Source organism: Mobula birostris, chromosome 8 (genome assembly GCF_030028105.1).
Source record: "Mobula birostris isolate sMobBir1 chromosome 8, sMobBir1.hap1, whole genome shotgun sequence".
In the NCBI taxonomy this organism is placed as follows: domain Eukaryota; kingdom Metazoa; phylum Chordata; class Chondrichthyes; order Myliobatiformes; family Myliobatidae; genus Mobula; species Mobula birostris.
In genome coordinates, this window is record NC_092377.1 from 2,065,861 (window position 1) to 2,088,300 (window position 22,440).

The window sequence follows — 22,440 nt, forward strand, 5'->3', positions numbered from 1 at the left end:
TCTTGGCACTTATCCGTGTAAGCGGAACAAGTGCTACACATGCCCTTACACTTCCTCCCTTACCACCATTCAGGGCCCCAAACAGTCCTTCCAGGTGAGGCAACACTTCACCTGTGAGTCGACTGGGGTGATATACTGCGTCCGGTGCTCCCGATGTGGCCTTTTATATATTGGCGAGACCCGACGCAGACTGGGAGACCGCTTTGCTGAACATCTACGCTCTGTCCGCCAGAGAAAGCAGGATCTCCCAGTGGCCACACATTTTAATTCCACATCCCATTCCCATTCTGACATGTCCATCCATGGCCTCCTCTACTGTAAAGATGAAGCCACACTCAGGTTGGAGGAACAACACCTTATATTCCGCCTGGGTAGCCTCCAACCTGATGGCATGAACATCGACTTCTCTAACTTCCGCTAAGGCCCCACCTCCCCCTCATATCCCATCTGTTACTCATTTTTATGCACACATTCTTTCTCTCACTCTCCTTTTTCTCCCTCTGTCCCGCTGAATATACCTCTTGCCCATCCTCTGGGTCCCCCCCCCCTTGTCTTTCTTCCCGGACCTCCTGTCCCATGATCCTCTCGTATCCCCTTTTGCCAATCACCTGTCCAGCTCTTGGCTCCATCCCTCCCCCTCCTGTCTTCTCCTATCATTTTGGATCTCCCCCTCCCCCTCCAACTTTCAAATCCCTTACTCACTCTTCCTTCAGTTAGTCCTGACGAAGGGTCTCGGCCTGAAACGTTGACTGCACCTCTTCCTACAGATGCTGCCTGGCCTGCTGTGTTCACCAGCAACTTTGATGTGTGTTGCTTGAATTTCCAGCATCTGCAGAATTCCTGTTGTTCTATGTAATGGACTTAGATTTTTTTTAACTTACTTTTATAGGTACTGCAGCGGGGGACCCTCAACTCACTGGTTGGAGGGGCTATCCCCCACGCCTAGACATTTCTCCTAGCTCAGCCCAGGGTCATCTAGAGACCCCAGCCTTGGAATCACACCTTTGTTACCTTCTTTTTTATTGTTCACGTTTCTTGGCTCTTATTTGTTCAGGGAGTAGATCGATTAAATTATATTCTGCAAATTTCAATGATATACTAACAGATAAATACACATGGCTAAGGACAAAGTAAAATTCATTTCTTTTAATGTCAATGGGCTGTTGAATCCAGTCAAGGGCAGTAAAATTCTATCAAAAATGAAAAAAAGAACAAGCCCATGTAGTATATTTATAGGAAACTCACTTAAGTGATAATGAGCATGGAAAATTAAAGAGAATGGGCTTCACTAATTTATTTTTCTCATATAAATCAGGGCATAGAAGAGGGGTTGCTATTCTCATCTCAAGCAAGCTAAATTTTGAAAAAGTATTGGAAATGGGAGATAAGGAGGGCAGATATATTCTGGTAAGGGAGAGTATAGACGGAAATCTAGTTATTTTATTGAATATATACGCACCCCCAAGAAGTGATATTAGTTTCTTCCAGAAAATTATTAATATGGTAACGGAAACAGAAGGTCTCTTGATATGTGGGGAAGATTTAAATTTACAATTACAACCAAAGTTAGACTCTTCCAATAGAAAAACTTATGAAACAAAGTTCTTACATAAGAAAGTTAACACTCTTTTTGAGGATTTTGGTCTAATTGATATATGGAGGGACCTTTTCCCTGACAGAAGGGATTACACTCATTATTCTGCACCCCCCCCCATTCCTTATATACAAGAATAGATTATTTCATAACATTTGGAAAAGATAGAGACAAAATAATCACCTGTGGAATTAGGACAATAGATGTAAGTGACCATACACCTATATATTTGTTGATTTTGACCTACAACCAAAGAATACTATTTGGAAACTAAATTCAAGTGTACTCAATGATCCCTATTTTAAGGAACTAATTAAAAAGGAAATTGTTCTTTACTTAGAATTCAATGATGATGGAGAGGTTTCACCTCCCATCCTATGGGATACTCTGAAGGCTGTCTTAAGAAGGAAAATTATAGCGATATCTTCATATAAGAAAAAAATAAGGAATAAAACATTAGAGGAATTACAAAATAAGCTGAAGGAACTAGAAAAAAACACAAACTGAGTTTGGCACAGGATACACTAGAGGAAATTTTAAAAATTAGGAATGAAATTAATAGTTTGGCTACACAAGAAATTAGAAAAAATTTAATGTTTCCGAAACAGAGACACTATGAAAGTGGATCTAAATCTATGAAAATACTGGCGTGGAAACTGAAAAAAAAGGTAGCAGAAAATGCAATTCATAGAACTAGGGATCCAAGAGCAAAAGTGATAAAAAAAAATAAGCTAAGTGAAATTCAAGAAGCTTTTGAAATGTTTTACAAAATTCTATATTCCAAAGTTCCAAGGGGAAGCATAACCCAAATTGACACCTTCCTGAATTCTTTAGAGTTACCCACTTCAAACAAAGAACAAAATAGAACAATGACTGCTGACATAACTGAAGCTGAACTAAAAACTGCAATTAGTAGGCTCAAATTAAGCAAGTCACCAGGATCAGATGGATATACGGCAGAGTGGTATAAAGAGTTTAGAAGTGAGTTAATTTATGTTTTGCTCCCCACACTGAATTGGCCCTAAGAAAGGCGCAAATGCCACCCAGCTGGAAGGAGGCGATAACCTCAGCTATACCGAAAGAAGGCAAGGATAAAATGGAATGTGGGTCAATTTGACCAATATCTGTTCTTAATGTGGATTATAGAATATTTACCTCCATCATGGCCAAACGATTAGATGAGTTTCTACCCACACTGATACATAATGATCAGACATGTTTTATACAACAACGCCAAACACAAGACAACATACGAAGGACACTTCACATTATGGATCATATAAAAAAATTAAATTGAAGCAATAGTGATAAGCGTGGATGCTGAAAAGACATTTGATTCGGTTAATTGGAATTTTCTTTACAGAGTTTTACATAGATTTGGTCTCCATGACACAATTATTAAAACTATACAGGCACTATATGACAATCTTACTGCTAGGATTAAAATCAATGGATATTTATTTAATAGTTTTACCCTAGAAAGGGGCACAAGAGAGGGTTGTACATGGTCACTGCTACTCTTTGTATTATATCTGGAACCATTAGCTCAATACATCAGACAAAATGAAGATATCAGGGGAATTACTATTAAAGGGACAGAGCATAAATTGGTCTGTTATGCACATAACATTTTGACCTATCTGGGGCAACCAACATACTCTTTACCTAAATTAATGCAATCCTTTGAACAATATGCCCAATTACCAGAATACAAGATCAACATAGATAAAACCCAACTACTTTCCTATAACTATAGCCCACCAAGAGAAATTGAAAGTAGATATCCTTGGGCATGGCAAACAGAGTCCGTCAAATATTTGGACATCACTATGCCAAAAGATTTGGCAAAATTATCAGAATGCAATTATCAGCCTATATATAAAAAAATTAAGGAAGATTTAACAAAATGGAACCTAATTCCTTTTCTTGGTCTCAGTTCAAGGATTGAATCTATTAAAATGAATATACTGCCCAGACTACTATATCTCTTTCACACCCTACCAGTAGAGATTAACCAAAATCAATTTAATGAATGGAACAAGATGCTATCAAGATATATATGGCAAGGTCAAAGGCCGGGGGTTCATCTCAAAACTTTGCAATTAGCCAAGGAAAAGGGGGGATGGGGCCTACCTTCTCTTGTAGATTATTATTTTGCAGCACAGTTGAGAGCCGTGATATGCTGGTGCAACCCATCATATGACACTCAATGGAAAAACATTGAGGACAGGATACTTTCCATCCCCATAGGGGCAATTTTGGCTGATAACAACCTACAAAGTTACATAAATAATATGGGTGAAAGGGACTGTTAAAATATGGAAAACTATTATAAAAGAATATAAACTAGAGAGAGACATTGCAATTCTTAAATGGTGTGCATATGACTCGGATTTTACACCAAATAAACTGGATGCTAGATTTAAGGACTGGACAGCTAAAGGAATAACAGCTATTTGCAATATAATGAAAGAAGGAACACTGTTCAGTTTTGAAATGCTCAAAGAGAAACACTTATTAGAAAAACAAGTCTTTTACCGGCATTTACAGATGCGACAGTATGTTAATAGCACGGTTAAAAATGTAACCAAGGCAAGTACACATCTGATAGAGCTATTTAGAAAAGCATAAATTCAAACAGTAGTAGAAGCATTTTAAGTGTGTATAAGGGTTTGTCAAAACTTAAAACACATTCGACTTCATACATTAAAACAAATGGGAGAAGGAAGGAGGGATAATAATATCTGAGGAAGACTGGACAATAATATGGAGGTATCAATGGAAGTGTACCAGTTCACAGAAATGGAGGGAGTTCCGGTGGAAAAACTTGATAAGATATTTTATTACACCCTCTCAGAAATCCTATTACGATAGTAACCCCCCCTGTTTGCTGGAGAAATTGTGGAAATCAAAATGCAAACCCTGATCATATTTTCTGGAAATGCCCCGTTATCAAAGACTATTGGAGTGGGATACATAATGTCCTACAAGACATCTTTAAATGTGAAATACCCTTAGAGAGTAAGACCATATATTTTGGGTTTATACCTCAAGAATGGTTGAACAGAGATAAATACTTAATGAATGTACTGCTGGTGGCTGGTAAAAAGACTCTTACCAGGAAATGGTTATCACAGGAGAGCCCAACCTTAAATGTATGGATGGAAATTACAATGGACATTAACTAAATGGAGAAGATAACAGCATCTGTTAATCACAAGTTGGAACAATTTGATTCATACTGGGAAAAATGGTTTAACTCCATAACACCTCATAGGCCTGATTTTATTCTCACAAATCAATGAATATGTTGTAAAAAAAAAGATCACTCCCTACTCTGTACATAGTTTTCCTCTTTTGATTGTTCTTTCTTTCCTCTCCTTCCTATAAGTGTACACCTCAGATAAGTATTATGTGGAGATTTGTGACAAATATGATTATATGATGTATATGTACAGTGTCTGAAATACAGTTTGTTTGATGATGAAATTCATAGAACATAGAATAGTACAGCACAGTACAGGCCTTTCGGCCCACAATGTTGTGCCGACCCTCAAACCCTGCCTACCATATAAGCCCCGACCTTAGATTCCTCCATATACCTGTCTAGTAGTTTCTTAAACTTCACTAGTGCATCTGCCTCCACCACTGACTCAGGCAGTGCATTCCACGCACCAACCACTCTCTGAATAAAAAACCTTCCTCTAATATCCCCCTTGAACTTCCCACCCCTTACCTTAAAGCCATGTCCTCTTGTATTGAGCAGTGGTGCCCTGGGGAAGAGGTGCTGGCTATCCACTCGATCTATTCCTCTTATTATCTTGTACACCTCTATCATGTCTCCTCTCACCCTCCTTCTCTCCAAAGAGTGAAGCCCTAGCTCCCTTAATCTCTGATCATAATGCATACTCTCTAAACCAGGCAACATCTTGGCAAATCTCCTCTGTACCCTTTCCAATGCTTCCACGTCCTTCCTATAGTGAGGCGACCGGAACTGGACACAGTACTCCAAGTGTGGCCTAACCAGAGTTTTATAGAGCTGTATCATTACCTCGCGACTCTTCGTCCCTCGACTTATGAAAGCTAACATCCCATAAGCTTTCTTAACTATCCTATCTATCTGTGAGGCAACTTTCAGGGATCTGTGGACATGTACCCCGAGATCTCTCTGCTCCTCCACACTACCAAGTATCCTGCCATTTACTTTGTACTCTGCCTTGGAGTTTGCCCTTCCAAAGTGTACCACCTCACACTTCTCCAGGTTGAACTCCATCTGCCACTTCTCGGCCCACTTCTGCATCCTATCAATGTCTCTGTGTAATATTTGACAATCCTCTACACTATCTACAACACCACCAACCTTTGTGTCGTCTGCAAACTTGCCAACCCACCCTTCTACCCCCTCATCCAGGTTGTTAATAAAAATCACGAAAAGTAGAGGTCCCAGGACAGATCCTTGTGGGACACCACTAGTCACAACCCTCCAATCCGAATGTACTCCCTCCACCATGACCCTCTGCTTTCTGCAGGCAGCCAATTCTGAATCCACCTGGCCTAACTTCCCTGGATTCCATGCCTTCTGACTTTCTGAATAAGCCTACGGTGTGGAACCTTGTCAAATGCCTTGCTAAAATCCATATAGATCACATCCACTGCACTACCCTCATCTATATGCCTGGTCACCTCCTCAAAGAACTCTATCAGGCTTGTTAGACACCATCTACCCTTCACAAAGCCATGCTGACTGTTCCTGATCAGACCATGATTCTCTAAATGCCTATAGATCCTATCTCTAAGAATCTTTTCCAACAGCTTTCCCACCACAGACGTAAGGCTCACTGGTCTATAATTACCCGGACTATCCCTACTACCTTTTTTGAACAAGGGGACAACATTCGCCTCCCTCCAATCCTCCGGTACCATTCCCGTGGACAACGAGGACATAAAGATCCTAGCCAGAGGCCCAGCAATCTCTTCTCTCGCCTCGTGGAGCAGCTTGGGGAATATTCCGTCAGGCCCCGGGGACTTATCTGTCCTGATGTACTTTAACAACTCCAACACCTCCTCTCCCTTAATATCAACATGGTCCAGAACATCAACCTCACTCATATTGTCCTCACCATCATCAAGTTCCCTCTCATTGGTGAATACCGAAGAGAAGTATTCATTGAGGACCTCGCTCACTTCCACAGCCTCCAGGCACATCTTCCCACCTTTATCTCTAATCGGACCTACCGTCACTCCTGTCATCCTTTTTTTCTTCACATAATTGAAGAATGCCTTTGGGGTTTTCCTTTACCCTACTTGCCAAGGCCTTCTCATGCCCCCTTCTTGCTCTTCTCAGCCCCTTCTTAAGCTTCTTTCTTGCTTCCCTATATTCCTCAATAGACCCATCTGATCCTTGCTTCCTAAACCTCTTGTATGCTGCCTTCTTCCACCTAGCTAGATTTTCCACCTCACTTGTCACCCATGGTTCCTTCACTCTACCATTCTTTCTCTTCCTCACTGGGACAAATTTATCCCTTACATCCCGCAAGAGATCTCTAAACATCGACCACATGTCCATAGTACATTTCCCTACAAAAACATCATCCCAATTCACACCCGCAAGTTCTAGCCTTAGAGCCTCATCATTTGTCTTTCCCCAATTAAAAATTTTCCTGTCCTCTTTGATTCAATAAAAAATAAATTACAAAAGAAGATATAGGAGTGGAATTAGGCCCTTTGGACCAGAGAGTCCGCTCTGACATTTCTTCATGGTTGATCCAATTTTCCTCTCAGCCTCCATCTCCTGCCTTCTCCCTGTATCCCTGACCAATCAAGAATCTATCAAACTCTGCCTTAAATATACATGAAGACTTGGCCTCCACAGCTGCCTGTGGCAAAGACTTCCACAGATTCACCAATCTCTAACTAAAGAGATTCCTCCTCATCTCCATTCTAAGTGGGCGTCCCTTATTCTGAGGCTGTCCTCTGGTCTTAGATTCTCTCACCACAGGAAACATCCTCTGTACATCCACTCTATCAAGGCCTTTCACCATTCGATAGATTTCAATCAGGTCACCCCTCTTTCTGCTGAATTCCAGTGAATACAGGCCTGAGCCATCAAACACTTCATATGATATGACATTCAATCCTGGAATCACATTTATGAACCTCCCGAGAACCCTCTCCGGTTCCAATGTATCCTTTCTCAGATAACTGTTTACAGTACTCCAGCTGAGGCCTCACCAGTGCTTTATAAAGTCTCAACATTACATCCTTGTTTATATATTCTAGTCTTCTTGAAATTACTGCTAACATTGCATTAGCCTTCCTTACCATAGACTCAACTAGCAAATTATCCTTTAGGGAATCATGCACAAGGACTCCTAAGTCCCTTTACGCCTCATTTTTTGTATTTTCTCTCATTTAGAAAATAGTCACTCCTTTCATTCTTTTCTACAGAAGTACATGACCATGTACTTCCCAGCATGTATTCCATCTTCCATTTCTTTGCCCATTCTCCTAATCTGTCTAAGCCCCTCTTGCTGCCTCCTACCTGTCAATCATGCCAGTTCCTATGTCATGTCATAGGATTTTATCTTGTTAAGCAGCCTCATGTGTGACATCTTATCAAATGCCTTCTGAAAATCCAAGTAAATGACATCTACTGCCTCTCCTTTATCCATCCTGCTTGTTACTTCCTTGAAGAACTCTAACAGATTTGTCAGACAAGATTTCCCTTCACAGAAACAATGCTGACTTTGACTTATTTTTTCATTGGTCTCCAAGTACCCTGAAACTTCATCCTTAATAATAGGCTCCAACACTTTCCCAACCACTGAAATTAGGTTAACTGGTCTATAATTTCCTTTCTTTTGCCTTCCTCCCTTCTTGGAGTGGAGAGACATTTGCAGTCTTCCAGTCCTCCAAGATCATCACAGAATCAAATTATTCTTGAAAGATCATGAGTAATGCATCCACTATCTCTTCAGCAACTTCTGTTTGGACTCTGCGATGTAGTCCATCTGGTCCAGGTGACTTACCCACTTTAAGGCCTTTTCAGTTTGCCTAGCACTTTTTCCTTTGTAATAACAATGGTACTCACTCCTGCTCCTTGATATTCACAGACTTCTGGCACCTCCAGTGTCTCCCACAGTGAAGATTGATGCAAAGTACTCATGAAGTTCATCTGCCATTTCTTTGTCCCGTGTTACAACCTCACCGACGTCATTTTCCAGTGGTCTAATATCATCTCTCACCTCACTTTATTATTCATAGAACTGAAAGAACTTTTAGTATCCTGCTTTATATTATTGCCGAAGTTGCCCTCATATTTCATCTTTTTCCTTATAGCTTTTTTAGTTGTCTTTTGTTCTTCTCTTGTTTGCCACGGTTCCCTACCTCTGCCATTTGAGAATATCTGTCCTGCGCCTTGTGAACTACTCCCAGAAACTTCAGCCATCTCTGTGCTGCCATCGTCCCTGCCGGTATCCCCCTCCGATCCACTTGGGCAAGCTCCTGTCTCATACCTCTTCAATTCCCTTTATTCCATTACGATACTGATACATGTGACTTATGCTCCTCCCTTTCAAATTGCAGTGTGAATTCAATCATATTATGATCACTGCCTCCTAAGGGTTCCCTTATGTTAAGCTCCCTAATAAGATCTGGATCATTACACAACCCCCAATCTAAGAGAGCTTTTCCCCGAATAGGCTCAAGCAAAAGCTGCTCTAAAAAGCCATCTTGTACATATTCAACAAATTCCTTCTCTTGCGATCTGACACCAACCTGATTTTCCCCATCTGTTTCATATTGAAATCCCCCATTACAATTGTGACATTGCCCTTATTACATGCTTTTTCCAGCTCCTTTTGCAATCTCGACCCCACATCTTGGTGACTATTTGGAGGCCTATGTATGACTTCCATAACGTTTTGTTTTACCCTTGCAGTTTCTTAACTCCACCCACAAAGATTCAACATTCTCTGACCCTATGTCACCTCTTTCTAAAGATGTAATTCCATCTCTTACCAACAGAGCTGCACCACCACCTACACCTTTCTGCCTGTCCTTTTGATACAAAATGTATCCTTTGTTGTTAAGCTCCCAACTCATACAGACCAACCTCTATTTCCGCCACATGTTCGTCCACCTTATTACAAATGCAAAGCGCGGTTAAATACAGAACCTTCAGTACAGCGTTCTTCACCCTTTTGAATTTTGCCTCTGTGGTCCAATTTAGCTCTTTGCTCTGTTTGCATCTGTACCTAATCAGAGAAACATAGAAAACCTACAGCACAATACAGGCCCTTTGGCCCACAAAGTTGTGCCGAACATGTCCCTACCTTAGAAATTACTAGGCTTACCTATAGCCCTCTATTTTACTAAGCTCCATGTACCTATCCAAAAGTCTCTGAAAAGACCCTATCGTATCCGCCTCCACCACCATTGCCGGCAGCCCATTCCACGCACTCACCACTCTCTGAGTAAAAAACTTACCCCTGATGTTTCCTCTGTACCTATTCCCCAGCACCTTAAACCTGTGTCTTCTTGTGGCAACCATTTCAGCCCTGGGAAAAAGCCTCTGACTATCCACACGATCAATGCCTCTCATCATCTTATACACCTCTATCAGGTCACCTCTCATCCTCCGTCGCTGCAAGGAGAAAAGACATTCTATTCTCGTAAGACATGCTCTCCAATCTGGGCAACATCCTTATAAATCTCCTCTGCACCTTTTCTATGGCTTCCACATCCTTCCTGTAGTGAGGTGACCAGAACTGAGCACAGTACTCCAAGTGAGGTCTGACCAGGGTCCTATATAGCTGCAACGTTACCTCTTGGCTCCTAGATTCAATTCCACGATTGATGGATGCCAATACACTGTACGCCTTCTTAACCACAGAGTCAATCTGCATAGCCCCTTTGAGTGTCCTATGGACTCGGACCCCAAGATCCCGCTGATCCTTCATACTGCCAAGAGTTTTACCATTAATACTATATTCTGCCATCATACTTGACCTACCAAAATGAACCACCTCACACTTATCTGGGTTGAACTCCACCTGCCACTTCTCAGCCCAGTTTTGCACCCTATCAATGTCCTGCTGTAACCTCTGACAGCCCTCCACACTATCCACAGCACCTCCAACCTTTGTGTCATTAGCAAACTTACTAACCCATCCCTCCACTTCCTCATCTAGGTCATTTATAAAAATCACGAAGAGTAAAGGTCCCAGAACAGATCCCTGAGGCACTCCACTGGTGACCGACCTCCATGCAGAATATGACCCGTCTACAACCACTCTTTGCCTTCTGTGGGCAAGCCAGTTCTAGATTCACAAAGCAATGTCCCCTTGGATCTCATGCCTCCTTACTTTCTCAATAAGCCTTGCATGGGGTACCTTATCAAATGCCTTGCTGAAATCCATATACACTACATCTACTGCTCCTTCTTCATCAATGTGTTTAGTCACATTCTCAAAAAATTCAATTGGGCTCATAAGGCACGACCTGCCCTTGGCAAAGCCATTCTGACTATTCCTAATCATATTATACCTCTCCAAATGTTCGTAAATCCTGCCTCTCAGGATCTTCTCCATCAACTTACCAACCACTGAGGTAAAGACTCACTGGTCTATAATTTCCTGGGCTATCTCCAGTCCCTTTCTTGAATGAAGGAACAACATCTGCAACCCTCCAATCCTCCAGAACCTCTCCCATCCCCATTGATGATGTAAAGGTCATTGCCAGAGGCTGAGCAATCTCCTCCCTCGCCTCCCGCAGTAGCCTGCGGTACATCTCATCTGGTCCCGGCGACTTATCCAACTTGATGCTTTCCAAAAGCTCCAGCACATCCTCTTTCTTAATATCTACATGCTCAAGCTTTTCAGTCTGCTGCAAGTCATCACCACGATCACCAAGATCCTTTTCCACAGTAAATACTGAAGTAAAGTATTCATTAGGTACCTCTGCTATTTCCTCTGGTTCCGTACACACTTTCCCACTGTCACACTTAATAGGTCCTATTTTTTCACATCTTATCCTCTTGCTCTTCACATACTTGTAGAATGCCTTGGGGTTTTCCTTAATCTTGCTCACCAAGAGCTTCTCATGGCCCCTTCAGGCTCTCCTAATTTCCTTCTGAAGCTCCTTTCCTATTAGTCTTATAATCTTCTAGATCTCTAACATTATCTAGCTCCCTGAACCTTTTGTAAGCTTTTCTGTTCTTGACTAGATTTATTACAGCCTTTGTACACCACAGTTCTGTACCCTACCATAACTTCCCTGTCTCATTGAAACGTACCTATGCAGAACTCCACACAAATTTCCCCTGAACATTTGTTACATTTCTTCTGTACTTTTCCCTGAGAACATGTGTTTCCAATTTAAGCTTCCAATTGCCTGCTTGATAGCCTCATAATTCCCCTTCCTCCAATTAAATGCTTTTCTAACTTGTCTGTTCCTATCTCTCTCCAATGTTATTGTAAAGGAGATAGAATTATGATCACTATCTCCAAAATACTCTCTCACTGAGAGATCTGACACCTGACCAGGTTCAGTTCCCAATACCAAATCAAGTGCAGCCTCTCCTCTTGTAGGCTTATCTACATATTGTGTCAAGAAACCTTCCATTGGTTGGAAGGACAATCATTGGCTCGTCCTTCCTTACGTTCATGTTGCACCCATCATCTACTTGTAAACCTGCGGGCTCATCCTCAGCTCTATCATCCTGTTTCCCATCTCCCTGGCATATTAGTTTAAACCGCTCCCTACAACTCTAGTAAACCTGTCCACAAGAATATTGATCCCCCTTGGATTTTAGTGCAACCCATCCCTTTTGTACATGTCACACCTGCACCAGAAGAGGTCCCAATTATTCATAAATCTGAATCCCTGCCTTAGTTCTTCAGCCATGTATTTATTTGCCCGCTCATTCTATTCCTATCCTCACTGTCACGTGGCACAGGCAGCAATCCCAAGATTCCCTTGAGGTCCTGCTTCTCAGCTTCCTTCCTAACACCCTGGATTCTGTTTTCAGGACCTCCTCCCTTTTTCTACCTATGTTATTTGTACCAGTATGTACCACGGCTGCTCACTCTCCCTTTTCAGAATATTGTGGATGCATTCAGAAATGTCACGGATCCTGACACCTGGGAGGCAAACTACCATCCGTGTTTCTTTTTAGCATCCACGCTTGTCTGTCCCCCAACTATTCAGTACCCTATTGCTGCTGCCACCCTCTTCAGTTCCCTACCCTTTTGAGCCCAGGGCCAGACTCAGTGCCATAGGCATGACTGGTGTTGCTTCCCCCAGGTAGGTCGTTTTCTCCCACTCCCCCAACAGTATTCAAAATACTTGTTGAGTGGGATGGACCAGAGGTGCTCTCCACTATCTGACATTCTTCCTTCCCTCTCTTGACATTTATCTGTCTCCTGTAGCCTTGGGGTGTCTACCTCTCTGTAGTTCTTGTCTGTCACTGCTTCACTTCCCCTAACAGGCTGAAGATCATCGAGCTGCAGCTCCAGTTCCTTAACAGTCTCAAAAGAGCTGCATCTTGATGTACTAGTGCAGAGTGGCCATCAAGGGGCTGGTCGTCTCCCCGAAAACCCACATTTGACACCTAGAACAGAACTCTTGCCCTGTAGACATACCCTCTATTCTCTCACGAGTTAAATAAGAAATGAGGAATGAACTTACCTACTTACCTTGTCGAAGCCTGCTGAGCCAAAGCCTTACTACTCTGATTCAGACCTTTCCTACGACGACTGCTTCGCTGGACAGTACCCCTCTTTTAGGGAGACTGTATTTTTAAAGTTCTTCGCTGGACTTGTGCAGGAATGCTTCTACTGTGTCTCCGCTGTACTTCAATCAATGTCTAATTATCATTCAAATCATACATGGATACAGTCAAATGGGACAGGTTCCTCTGGGGCCAAGGTGCAAGGCATACATTCAATACCTTCAATCCTGTTTCACCCTTTTTGATTTTGTCTGCCTTTTACGATGCAAATCATCCTGTTGACTGCAATTTTGCCCTATCAACAGCCTTTCCTCACTACACATTGCCTCTGTTTGTAAGCCAGCTACTTCAACTTCAGCACTATTATCCAATGATACTTCCTGCATTGAAATATATGCAGCTCAGGATATTAGTCACACCATACTCAACCTAATTTTGAGGTCTTACTAACATCTTCTTCTACAACCACTCCACTAACTGTTCTGGCACTCTGGTTCCCATCTCCTGCAACTCCAGTTTAAACTCCACCGTGCAGCATTAACAAGCTTTCCCGCTAGGATATTAGTCCCGCTCCAGTTCAGGTGCAAACCATCCTTCTGTACAGGTCCCACTTTCCCTGGAAGAGAACCCAATGATCCAAAAATCATATGCCCTCACTCGAACACCAACTCTTTAGCCACATATTAAACTGTATAATCTTACTAGTTCTAACCTCACTCGCACAAGGCACAGGTAGCAAACCTGAGCTCACAACCCTGGAGGTCCTGCCCTTTAACTTAACACCTAACTCACTGAGCAGCCTATGCGGAACCTCATCACATGTCCTACCCATGCCATTGGTACCTTCATGGATGATGACTTCTGGGTGTTCACCCTCCCACTTAAGAATGCTGAGGACTCAATCACAGATGTCCTGGACTCTGGCACAGCGAGGCAGCGTACCATTTGGGAATTTCATTTTCACCCACAGAACCACCTATCTGTTGCACTTCCATGTCCTCACCATCAATAGTAACAGGGAACAGTGCAGGCTTAGCTTATCACCATATCCTTTGTCTTACTGACGCTGAGCTGCAGATGACTCAGCTTGTACCGTTTGACAAATTCTTCTACCAGAGCTCCGTATTCATCCTCCCATCCTCCCTTTATACACCAAACTATTGCTGAGTCATTAGAGAATTTATGTAGATGACATGTCTCATAGAATGGAAATGAGGAGGGATTTTCATTTGCAATTGCCTGCTTTTTGCATTAATTACTGATAAAATGTGGTCTGATCTTCATCTAAGTCACAATAATAGACAAACACATCTGCCTAAACTAATAACACACAAACGATTGTATTTCTTCTTGCAAATACTGAGTGCACCATTTAAACAATCACAATCTGGTTTCAAAAAAGTATGTGAACCTCTGGGGTAATGCCTTCTACAGAAGCAATTTGTAGTTAGGTACACCATGCCTCGATCAAAACAACTTTCAGAGGACCTTAAAAGAAGAATTGTAGAGATGCATGAAGCTGGAGAAGGCAACAGAAGTATTTCTAAAGACTCGAGTGTTCATCAGTAAGAGAAATTGTCTACAAATGGAGGAAATTCAGTACTGCTGCTACTCGCCCTAGGGCATCCTGCAAACTGTAATGCTGAAGGAGGTGAAAAAGAACACAAGGGTAACAGCAAAAGGCCTGCTAAAGTGTCTGTTCATGTACCCACTATAAGAAAAACACTGAACAAGAATGGTGTTCATAGAAGGACACCACAGAGGAAACCACTGCTCTCCAAAACAAAAACATTTCTGCATGTCTCATTTGCAAAAGACCACCTGGATGTTTTACAATGCTTCTGGGACAATGTTCTGTGGACAGGTGAGACAGAAGTTGAACTTTTGGGTAGTAATGCACGTTGCCATGTTTGGAGGAGAAAGGACACTGCACACCAACACAAAAATCTCATCCCAACTGTGAAGCATAGTGGAAGGAGCATCATAGTTTGGGGCTGCTTTGTTGTCTCAGGGGCTGGACAGCTTGCAATCATTGAGGGAAGAATAAATTCAAAATTATATCAAGACACTTTACAAGAGAATGTCAGGGTACTGGTACAATTATACCAGTGCCTAAGAAGAATAATGTGAGCTGTCTTAATGACTATCGCCCAGTAGCACTCACATCTACAGTGATGAAATGCTTTGAGAGGTCGGTCATGACTAGAATGAATTCCCGCCTCAGCAAAGACCTGGACCAACTGCAATTTGCCTGTTGCTGCAATAGGTCAATGGCAGACGCAATCTCAATGGTTCTTCACACGGCCTTAGACCTATGTCAGGATGCTGTGAGACCACAAGATATAGAAGCAGAAGTAGGCCATTCAGCCCATCGAGTCTGCTCTGCCATTCAATCATGGGCTGATCCAATTCTTCCAGTCATCCCCACTCCCCTGTTTTCACCCCGTACCCTTTAATTCCCTAACTAATCAAGAACCCATCTATCAATGACTTGGCCTCCACAGCCATTCGTGGCAACAAATTCCACAGGTTTACCACTCTCTGACGAAAAATAATTTGTCCGCATCACAGATCTAAAAGGACGTCCTTCAATCCTGAAGTCACCCTCCTGTCCTCGAATCCCCTACCATGGGAAATAACTTTGCCTTATCTAATCTGTTCAGGCCTTTTAGCATTCGGAATGTTTCTTTGAGATCCCTCCTCATTCTCCTGAACTCCAGGGAATACAGCTCAAGAGCTGCCAGATGTTCCTCATATGGTAACCCTTTCATTCCTGGAATAATTCTCGTGAATCTTCTCTGTACCCACTTCAATGTCAGTATAACCTTTCTAAAATAAGGAGCCCAAAACTGCACACAATACTCCAATTTCCGGGGTGTCGGGGAGAAGATGGCGGCGTGATGACAGCGCGCGCGGCCTCTCTGGTGATGAATATCTCTTATCTGTCAAGTAGGGGATCGTGCACAATCCTGATTTGATGGAGACAGACATGAGTGCATAGCGGAACATCTGGAAAACTTCTGAAATGACTGCTTTGCTACCGCTGCTACTGTGTGGTAACCGGAATCTCTGGAGCTGAAGGCTTCGAAATCCTCGGCTTTGCGTGTTTCAGCGGCCGGGGAGAGGTCGATGGCGCTCGGGAGGCTGTATCGGGGAGGCTGTATCGGAGATGCTGCTCGGAAGCTCAGAGTTTTCGGACGGATGGACTCAGGGTCGGCTGTGGTTGGCTGCTTCCAAGGTATCGGCAAGTTGACGGTGCCTGGGGGTTTATGGCAGGGAGTTTCTCCCTTTTGCCGCCCGCTTTCGGGGACTCGGGAGTCGATCGACTCGGGACTTTGAGACTTTTTTTTACTGTGCCTATGGACTGTTCTTCATCAAATTATGGTATTGCTTTGCACTGCTGTAACTATATGGTATAATTATGTGGTTTTGTCAGTGTTAGTCTCTTGTCTGTCTTGTTTTCTGTGCTATCACGCCGGAGAAACATTGTATCATTTTTTTTAATGCATGTCTGCATTTCTAAATGACAAAGAGGACTGAGTGTTGTCATAATCTAAAAAAAAAGGTGTGGTCTCATGAGTGCCTTATACAGCCTCAACTTCACATCCCCGCTCTTACATTCTATACCTGTACGAATAAATGCCAACATTGCATTCGCCTTCTTCACCACCGACTTAACCTGGTTAACCTTTAGAGCATCTTGCACAAGGACTCCCAAGTTCCTTTGCATCTCTGCATTTTGAATTCACTCTCCATCTAAATAATAGTCTGCCTGTTTATTTGTTCCACCAAATTGCATGACCATACACTTTGCAACATTGTATTTCATTTGCTGCTACTTTGCCCATTCCCCTAAACTATCTAAATCTCTCTGCAGGATCTCTGTTTCCTCAACACTACCTGCTCCTCCAGCTATCTTCGTATCATCGGCAAATTTAGCCACAAATCCATTAATACTGTAGTTCAAATCATTGACATACATTGTAAAAAGCAGCAGTCCCAACACTGACCCTCGTGGAACTCCACTGGTAACCGGCAGCCATCCAGAATAGGATCCCTTTATTCCCACCCTCTGTATTCTGCCGACCAGCCAATGCTCCACCCATGCTAGTAACTTCCCTATAATTCCGTGGGCTCTTGCTAAGCAGCCTCATGTGCGGCACCTTGTTAAAGGCCTTCTGAAAATCCAAGTACATCACGTCTACTGCATCTCCTTTGTCTACCCTGCTTGTAATTTCTTCAAAGAATTGCAGTAGGTTTGTCAGGCAGGATTTTCCTTTCAGGAAACCATGCTGGCTTTGGCCTATCTTGTCATGTGCCTCCAGGTACTCCATAATCTCATCCCTAACAATCGATTCCAACAACTTCCCAACCACTGATGTCAGGCTAACAGGTCTATAGCTTTCCGTCTGCCTTCACTGTGATGTCAAACTGACACATGGCTTTCACTCCCAGGGCAGGAACGCTCTCTCACTCTTCATCCCTGTCCAGCCCTTCATGTGCATGTCAGGACAAAGCATCAGCATCGATGTGCCTGCTTCCTGGCCGGTACTGCAGGCTGAAATCATACGCAGACAACGCTGCCAACTACCATTGGCCTGTGGCATCCAATCTCGCCGAGGTCAGGATGTAAGTTAAGAGATTATTGTCCGTTATATGGTCCTCACCTCAAACTTGGCACCATAGAGGTAGTCACTCAGCTTATCTACCACAGCCCATTTCAACACCAGAAACTCCAACTTGTGCATGGAATAGCTTCTCTGAGAGAGCAACAGACTCCAGCTGACAAATGCAACAGGTTTCAACCCGGAGCCCTGATCCTGATAACAGGACATCCCCTAAGTCCTCGCGGCTTGCATCCATATGCAGTACATATGGCAATCGGGGGTCTGCAAAAGCCAGCACCAGTGCCTGGATCAGCAGCTCCTTCAACAACTGAAAGGCCTCTTCATATTTGGCGTCCCACCTCGGTCCAAAAGGCTCTGAAAGGCTAAGATATTGTCTACCTTGCTCTCCTTTTGTTCCCCTCCCTTTCTTCCCCAAGGGAGGGGAACCAAACAGAAGCTGATTCAACGGGTGACTCACTTTTGCATAGCCCTTAACAAACCTCCGATAGTAACCACAGAACCGGAGGAATGAGCACAAAACGCTCACAGTCTGGGGCCTTGACCATGTGGTCACCGCCTATATCTTAGATGGATCTCTGGCTACTCCATCCAGTGAGAAGATGTCCCCAGCATTGCTGACGCTACTATTGGGACACATAGGGGCTTCGAGACTCAGTGATGATCCCAGCTTCCTTCAACTTGCACAAATGCTGCCAAACGTCTTCCATCTCTGCAGTGAGCAGTAGCCGCGACCTCTCTCTGAACGAGGTGTCCTCTGTCACCCAGATAGTGTGACGAGTGCTCTTGGAACAACCCACATTAAAATTGTCAGTGGAAAAGACACCTTCCACAGCTTAAACATCTTCTGTATCAACCTCCTCTTCCAACCCACAGGTACTGGGGAGTTCCCGAAGTTGAATGACTCAGCGGTCAACTTGCTCCTCTTTTCAGAGGGTTTCTCCCCAGCTTGTTTCACCGGGACACTAGACATTACCGTCACCAGGAACGGATACGCCAGGGGTATCCCCCGCTTGAAGGTGACCTCCCACTTTGCAGTGTTCCCGACAATCACTGCCATCCTGTTCGCCCGTATAACCGAGGGCTTCTGCAGTTCGGGCCTCACCAGTACCCCAGCAGGAAATCCCGACTCCCCCCATGGTCTTCCGGAGCATCCACTAAAGGGCTCGCCCTCAGGCATTCCGGGAAATTTGGGAGTCCGCATCACTCTCCCTACTTCCCCGGGCCATGACACGATTGGCTTTGACTGGGTGAACCACACAGTCCCTCATCTAAATTCAGTATCTGGCCCAATGCAGCCACACACCTCCTCAAATGCAGCTCAAAACACCAGGTGAATGGTCAATGTTCTCAGAAAGCTCTCGCCGGCCTTCTCCTTACAGGCCCCCATGAGCCTCCTCACAAGAGGAGTGTTGGTCCCCACCAGAATTGAAACACCGCCCTTCTTAATGGGGTCTAGACAAACCAGCACTAATGTATCAAAGACCTCAGCCACTCCCACATCGGCCTCTGAGAGCTCCAGCTTCACTGACAAATAACCATCGTATGGATAATCATCAGCACTCAGACCCCAGATCTCCAGTGCCCTGAATGGGGTCAATGGTAAATGCATCAGATACCGGTTGTAAAATGAACGGTACAACAACGTGACCTGCGGCCCCATGTTGAGTATGGGTTTAGCATAAATACCATTTATCTGTAGCGATACATTGGAGCATGGCCCCATTAAGCCTTCCAGAATAGGGTCTTTCAGTTTTGAGGGTTCCTTGGTATATTGCTGGGAACATGTTCCCCCGGAGACACAAGACAGTTCCCTCACTGGGTCTCCTCTAAGTTTCCCGACATCTCTCTCTGCTTAGGTACCCGGAGGCTCACTCTCTGAGGGGCTTCCTGTTGCTCACACTTCCGCCTGAAGTGGCCCTCTTCACCATATATAACAGACAATACCAGCCACCCCTCCTCCTCGCGAAACTCCGGCTACCTGCAGCCCTCTGTACAGTCTGTCCCCTTAGGGGGTCTGCCTCTCTATCAGTCCCATCATACGGGGGGGGGCACACCCACTGATAACAACTGGGACATCTCAGTTCTCAACTCTGCCACAATCTCCTTTACTACTCCCAGGGTTGGGCTACCCATGGTCACTTCCCCACGAGGGGCCACAACCGAGGACTGTACCCTGCTGATGGAGCCCGACCGTGCCTCTGACGCGTTCTCCTCCTCCCATACTTCTCTGAGCAGCTCAACAAACGGGGGTGTGGTGGGGGGGCGCGTTTTACGAGACAGTCGGAGACCCCAGGTGATCAGGTCATGGGACTGGGCATCTTTTGCTATTTGGTCCATTCTAAACTGATCCATCTCAGCTGCCTAAAAGACCCCTCTGTGCCGCAAGGAATTTAGCTGCCTCTCTAGCTGAAAAATGTAGGCAGAAAGCTTCTCCCCCTTCTCCTGATGCATGTTCTGAAACCCTGTCATGAGCTCCATTGTACGTGCTGTCATGCCAAATTCATTTTTCAGTGCTAACATGTAATCAGAAGCATTGGCTAGGGGGTACCGGGACTTCGATCTCACAATGTCAGCAACCCGCCCCCTCAAACTCTCAACCAATCTCTGTCACTTTATGTCATCAGAGCACTGCCACTCATCTAACAACCGAGAGGTCTGCTCTGCCCAAACCTCATACTCCTCTTCCCCTTTAGGGGTGGGCATTATTCCAGAGAATATTCTTAGCTTCCGATGACTCGGAGCCTCTGCCTGTGCACTGGTCCATTTATTTGCCAAAGAGGTAAGGGCTGGTGCCAACTCAGAACTCTCACTCTTCACTGGGGGGCAGGGACTAATTAGACATTCCAAATGTGACCATTCATTCCCCTCACTCCTCAGAAACGATAGAGCCCTGTCTTTGAAGTCTCCGCGCCCAGCTACGGGAAACTCAACTTGCGATTCAGCCCGCTCCGCTACACTCTCCTCTTCCTGGAAAGTATGGACAGCCCATGGCCCTCCCCTCACCTGGGCCCCTGATAGTATCAGGCCGTTCCACTGCTGTTACATCAGTGCTAGCCCGCAGTAAAACGAGGTCTGTGCTCACCATTTTATCAAACCTCCGCCCCGCAATCGTAACTTTGCTGACAATTTTAATAGTACTTGACAGTCGAATTAACAATTCATCCGGAGTACGAATATCTACCCCACCCAACACGCATGCATTAATTACTGGTATCCCCGTGAATGCACACCACCGTTCCACCCTGGCAGTATCCATACTAGCACAGACTTAAACACACAACTCACTGGTTCAATGCACAGGGCAATCACACAGCATCCAACGAAATCAATTCCGGAACGATACCCTCACAATTGTAATCCTCAGGTTCGGCCGGTGGCGTTAGTCTAGGGAAGGCAGTCTCTGGCCCCGCCAAACATGTGAAATCTTGTTTGTGTGGATGCTGCATGATGTGTTACCTTGTTACAAATCAGTACCACGAAATATCAGACAGTACACTATATGCAATTAAATGATTTAGCTTTATTATTCCTAATTTGACTATAGGGTTAGTAAAGAAAAACAAGAAGAAAAGGGCCCATTCGAATGAACCAGTCTAATGTGCACGTTGGAGCTCACGGTTTCCCATCCATTAGTCCACCATCGATTTCCTCCGAGAGTCATCGCCTCCCAGACCCTCACACCGTCCTGTGTCTATGAGCTCTCCTTTCTCGCGTCTTCTCTCTTCATCTCTCGCCAATAAAAGCCCGCGAATACCTCCTCTGGGCACATAAGAAAGAAAAACACTCCCCTCATTGGACGGCGCACATTCCAAAGCCCCCATTATAACTAGCCATAACCCGAACACTGCTGCTACAGAGAAACCATTGCATTAGCAATGAAGCCTTTCCCAGGGCATTACACCTGTTATCCACATCTCAGCTACTGTTGGGAGGCCTGTATATTACTGCCATCAATGTCCTTTTACCCTTTGCAGTTTCTTAACTCAACCCACAAGGATTCAACATCTTCCGATCCTAGGTCACATCTTTCTACTGATTTGATGCCATTCTTTACCAGTAGAACCACACCAACCCCTCTGCCTCCCTTCCTATCTCTCCGATACAACATGTAAACTTGGACATTCAGCTCCCAACTACAACCATCCTTCAGCCAAGATTCAGTGATGGCCACTACGTCATACCTGGCAATCTGTAATATTGTAACAAGATCATCCACCTTATTTCTTTTACTATGCACATTTAGATACAACACCTTGAGTACCATATTTGCTGTCCTTTCTGACTGCATCCCTAATGATTTGATACTCAGCCTGTTGTCTGCAACTAAGTCCCATCACTTACCTGCCTTTCCTTACAGTCTGACTGCACGCTGTCTTTACTTTTTTACCATCCATCCTATCCTGAGTCCCTTCTGTCTAGTTCACACCTCCCTACCAAGTTTGTTTAAACCTTCTCCAACATCTCATGCCCGTGAGAATATTGGTTCC

At 44.1% G+C, this 22,440-nt stretch overlaps 1 protein-coding gene across 3 annotated transcripts in view; it reads left to right on the forward strand.

Annotated features, from left to right (window-relative positions):
* dnajc27 (DnaJ (Hsp40) homolog, subfamily C, member 27) overlaps nt 1-22,440 on the forward strand; it is a 54,324-nt gene that overhangs the window by 4,381 nt on the left and 27,503 nt on the right. The window contains exon 2 of one of the 3 annotated variants that reach the window (XM_072264689.1): nt 16,279-16,563. The exons of the other annotated variants lie outside the window; for them this stretch is intronic. Within the exon in view, the coding sequence (XP_072120790.1) occupies nt 16,495-16,563 (69 nt within the window). The 5' untranslated portion in view covers nt 16,279-16,494. The remainder of the gene's footprint in view (nt 1-16,278; nt 16,564-22,440) is intronic. 3 annotated transcript variants of the gene reach the window in all.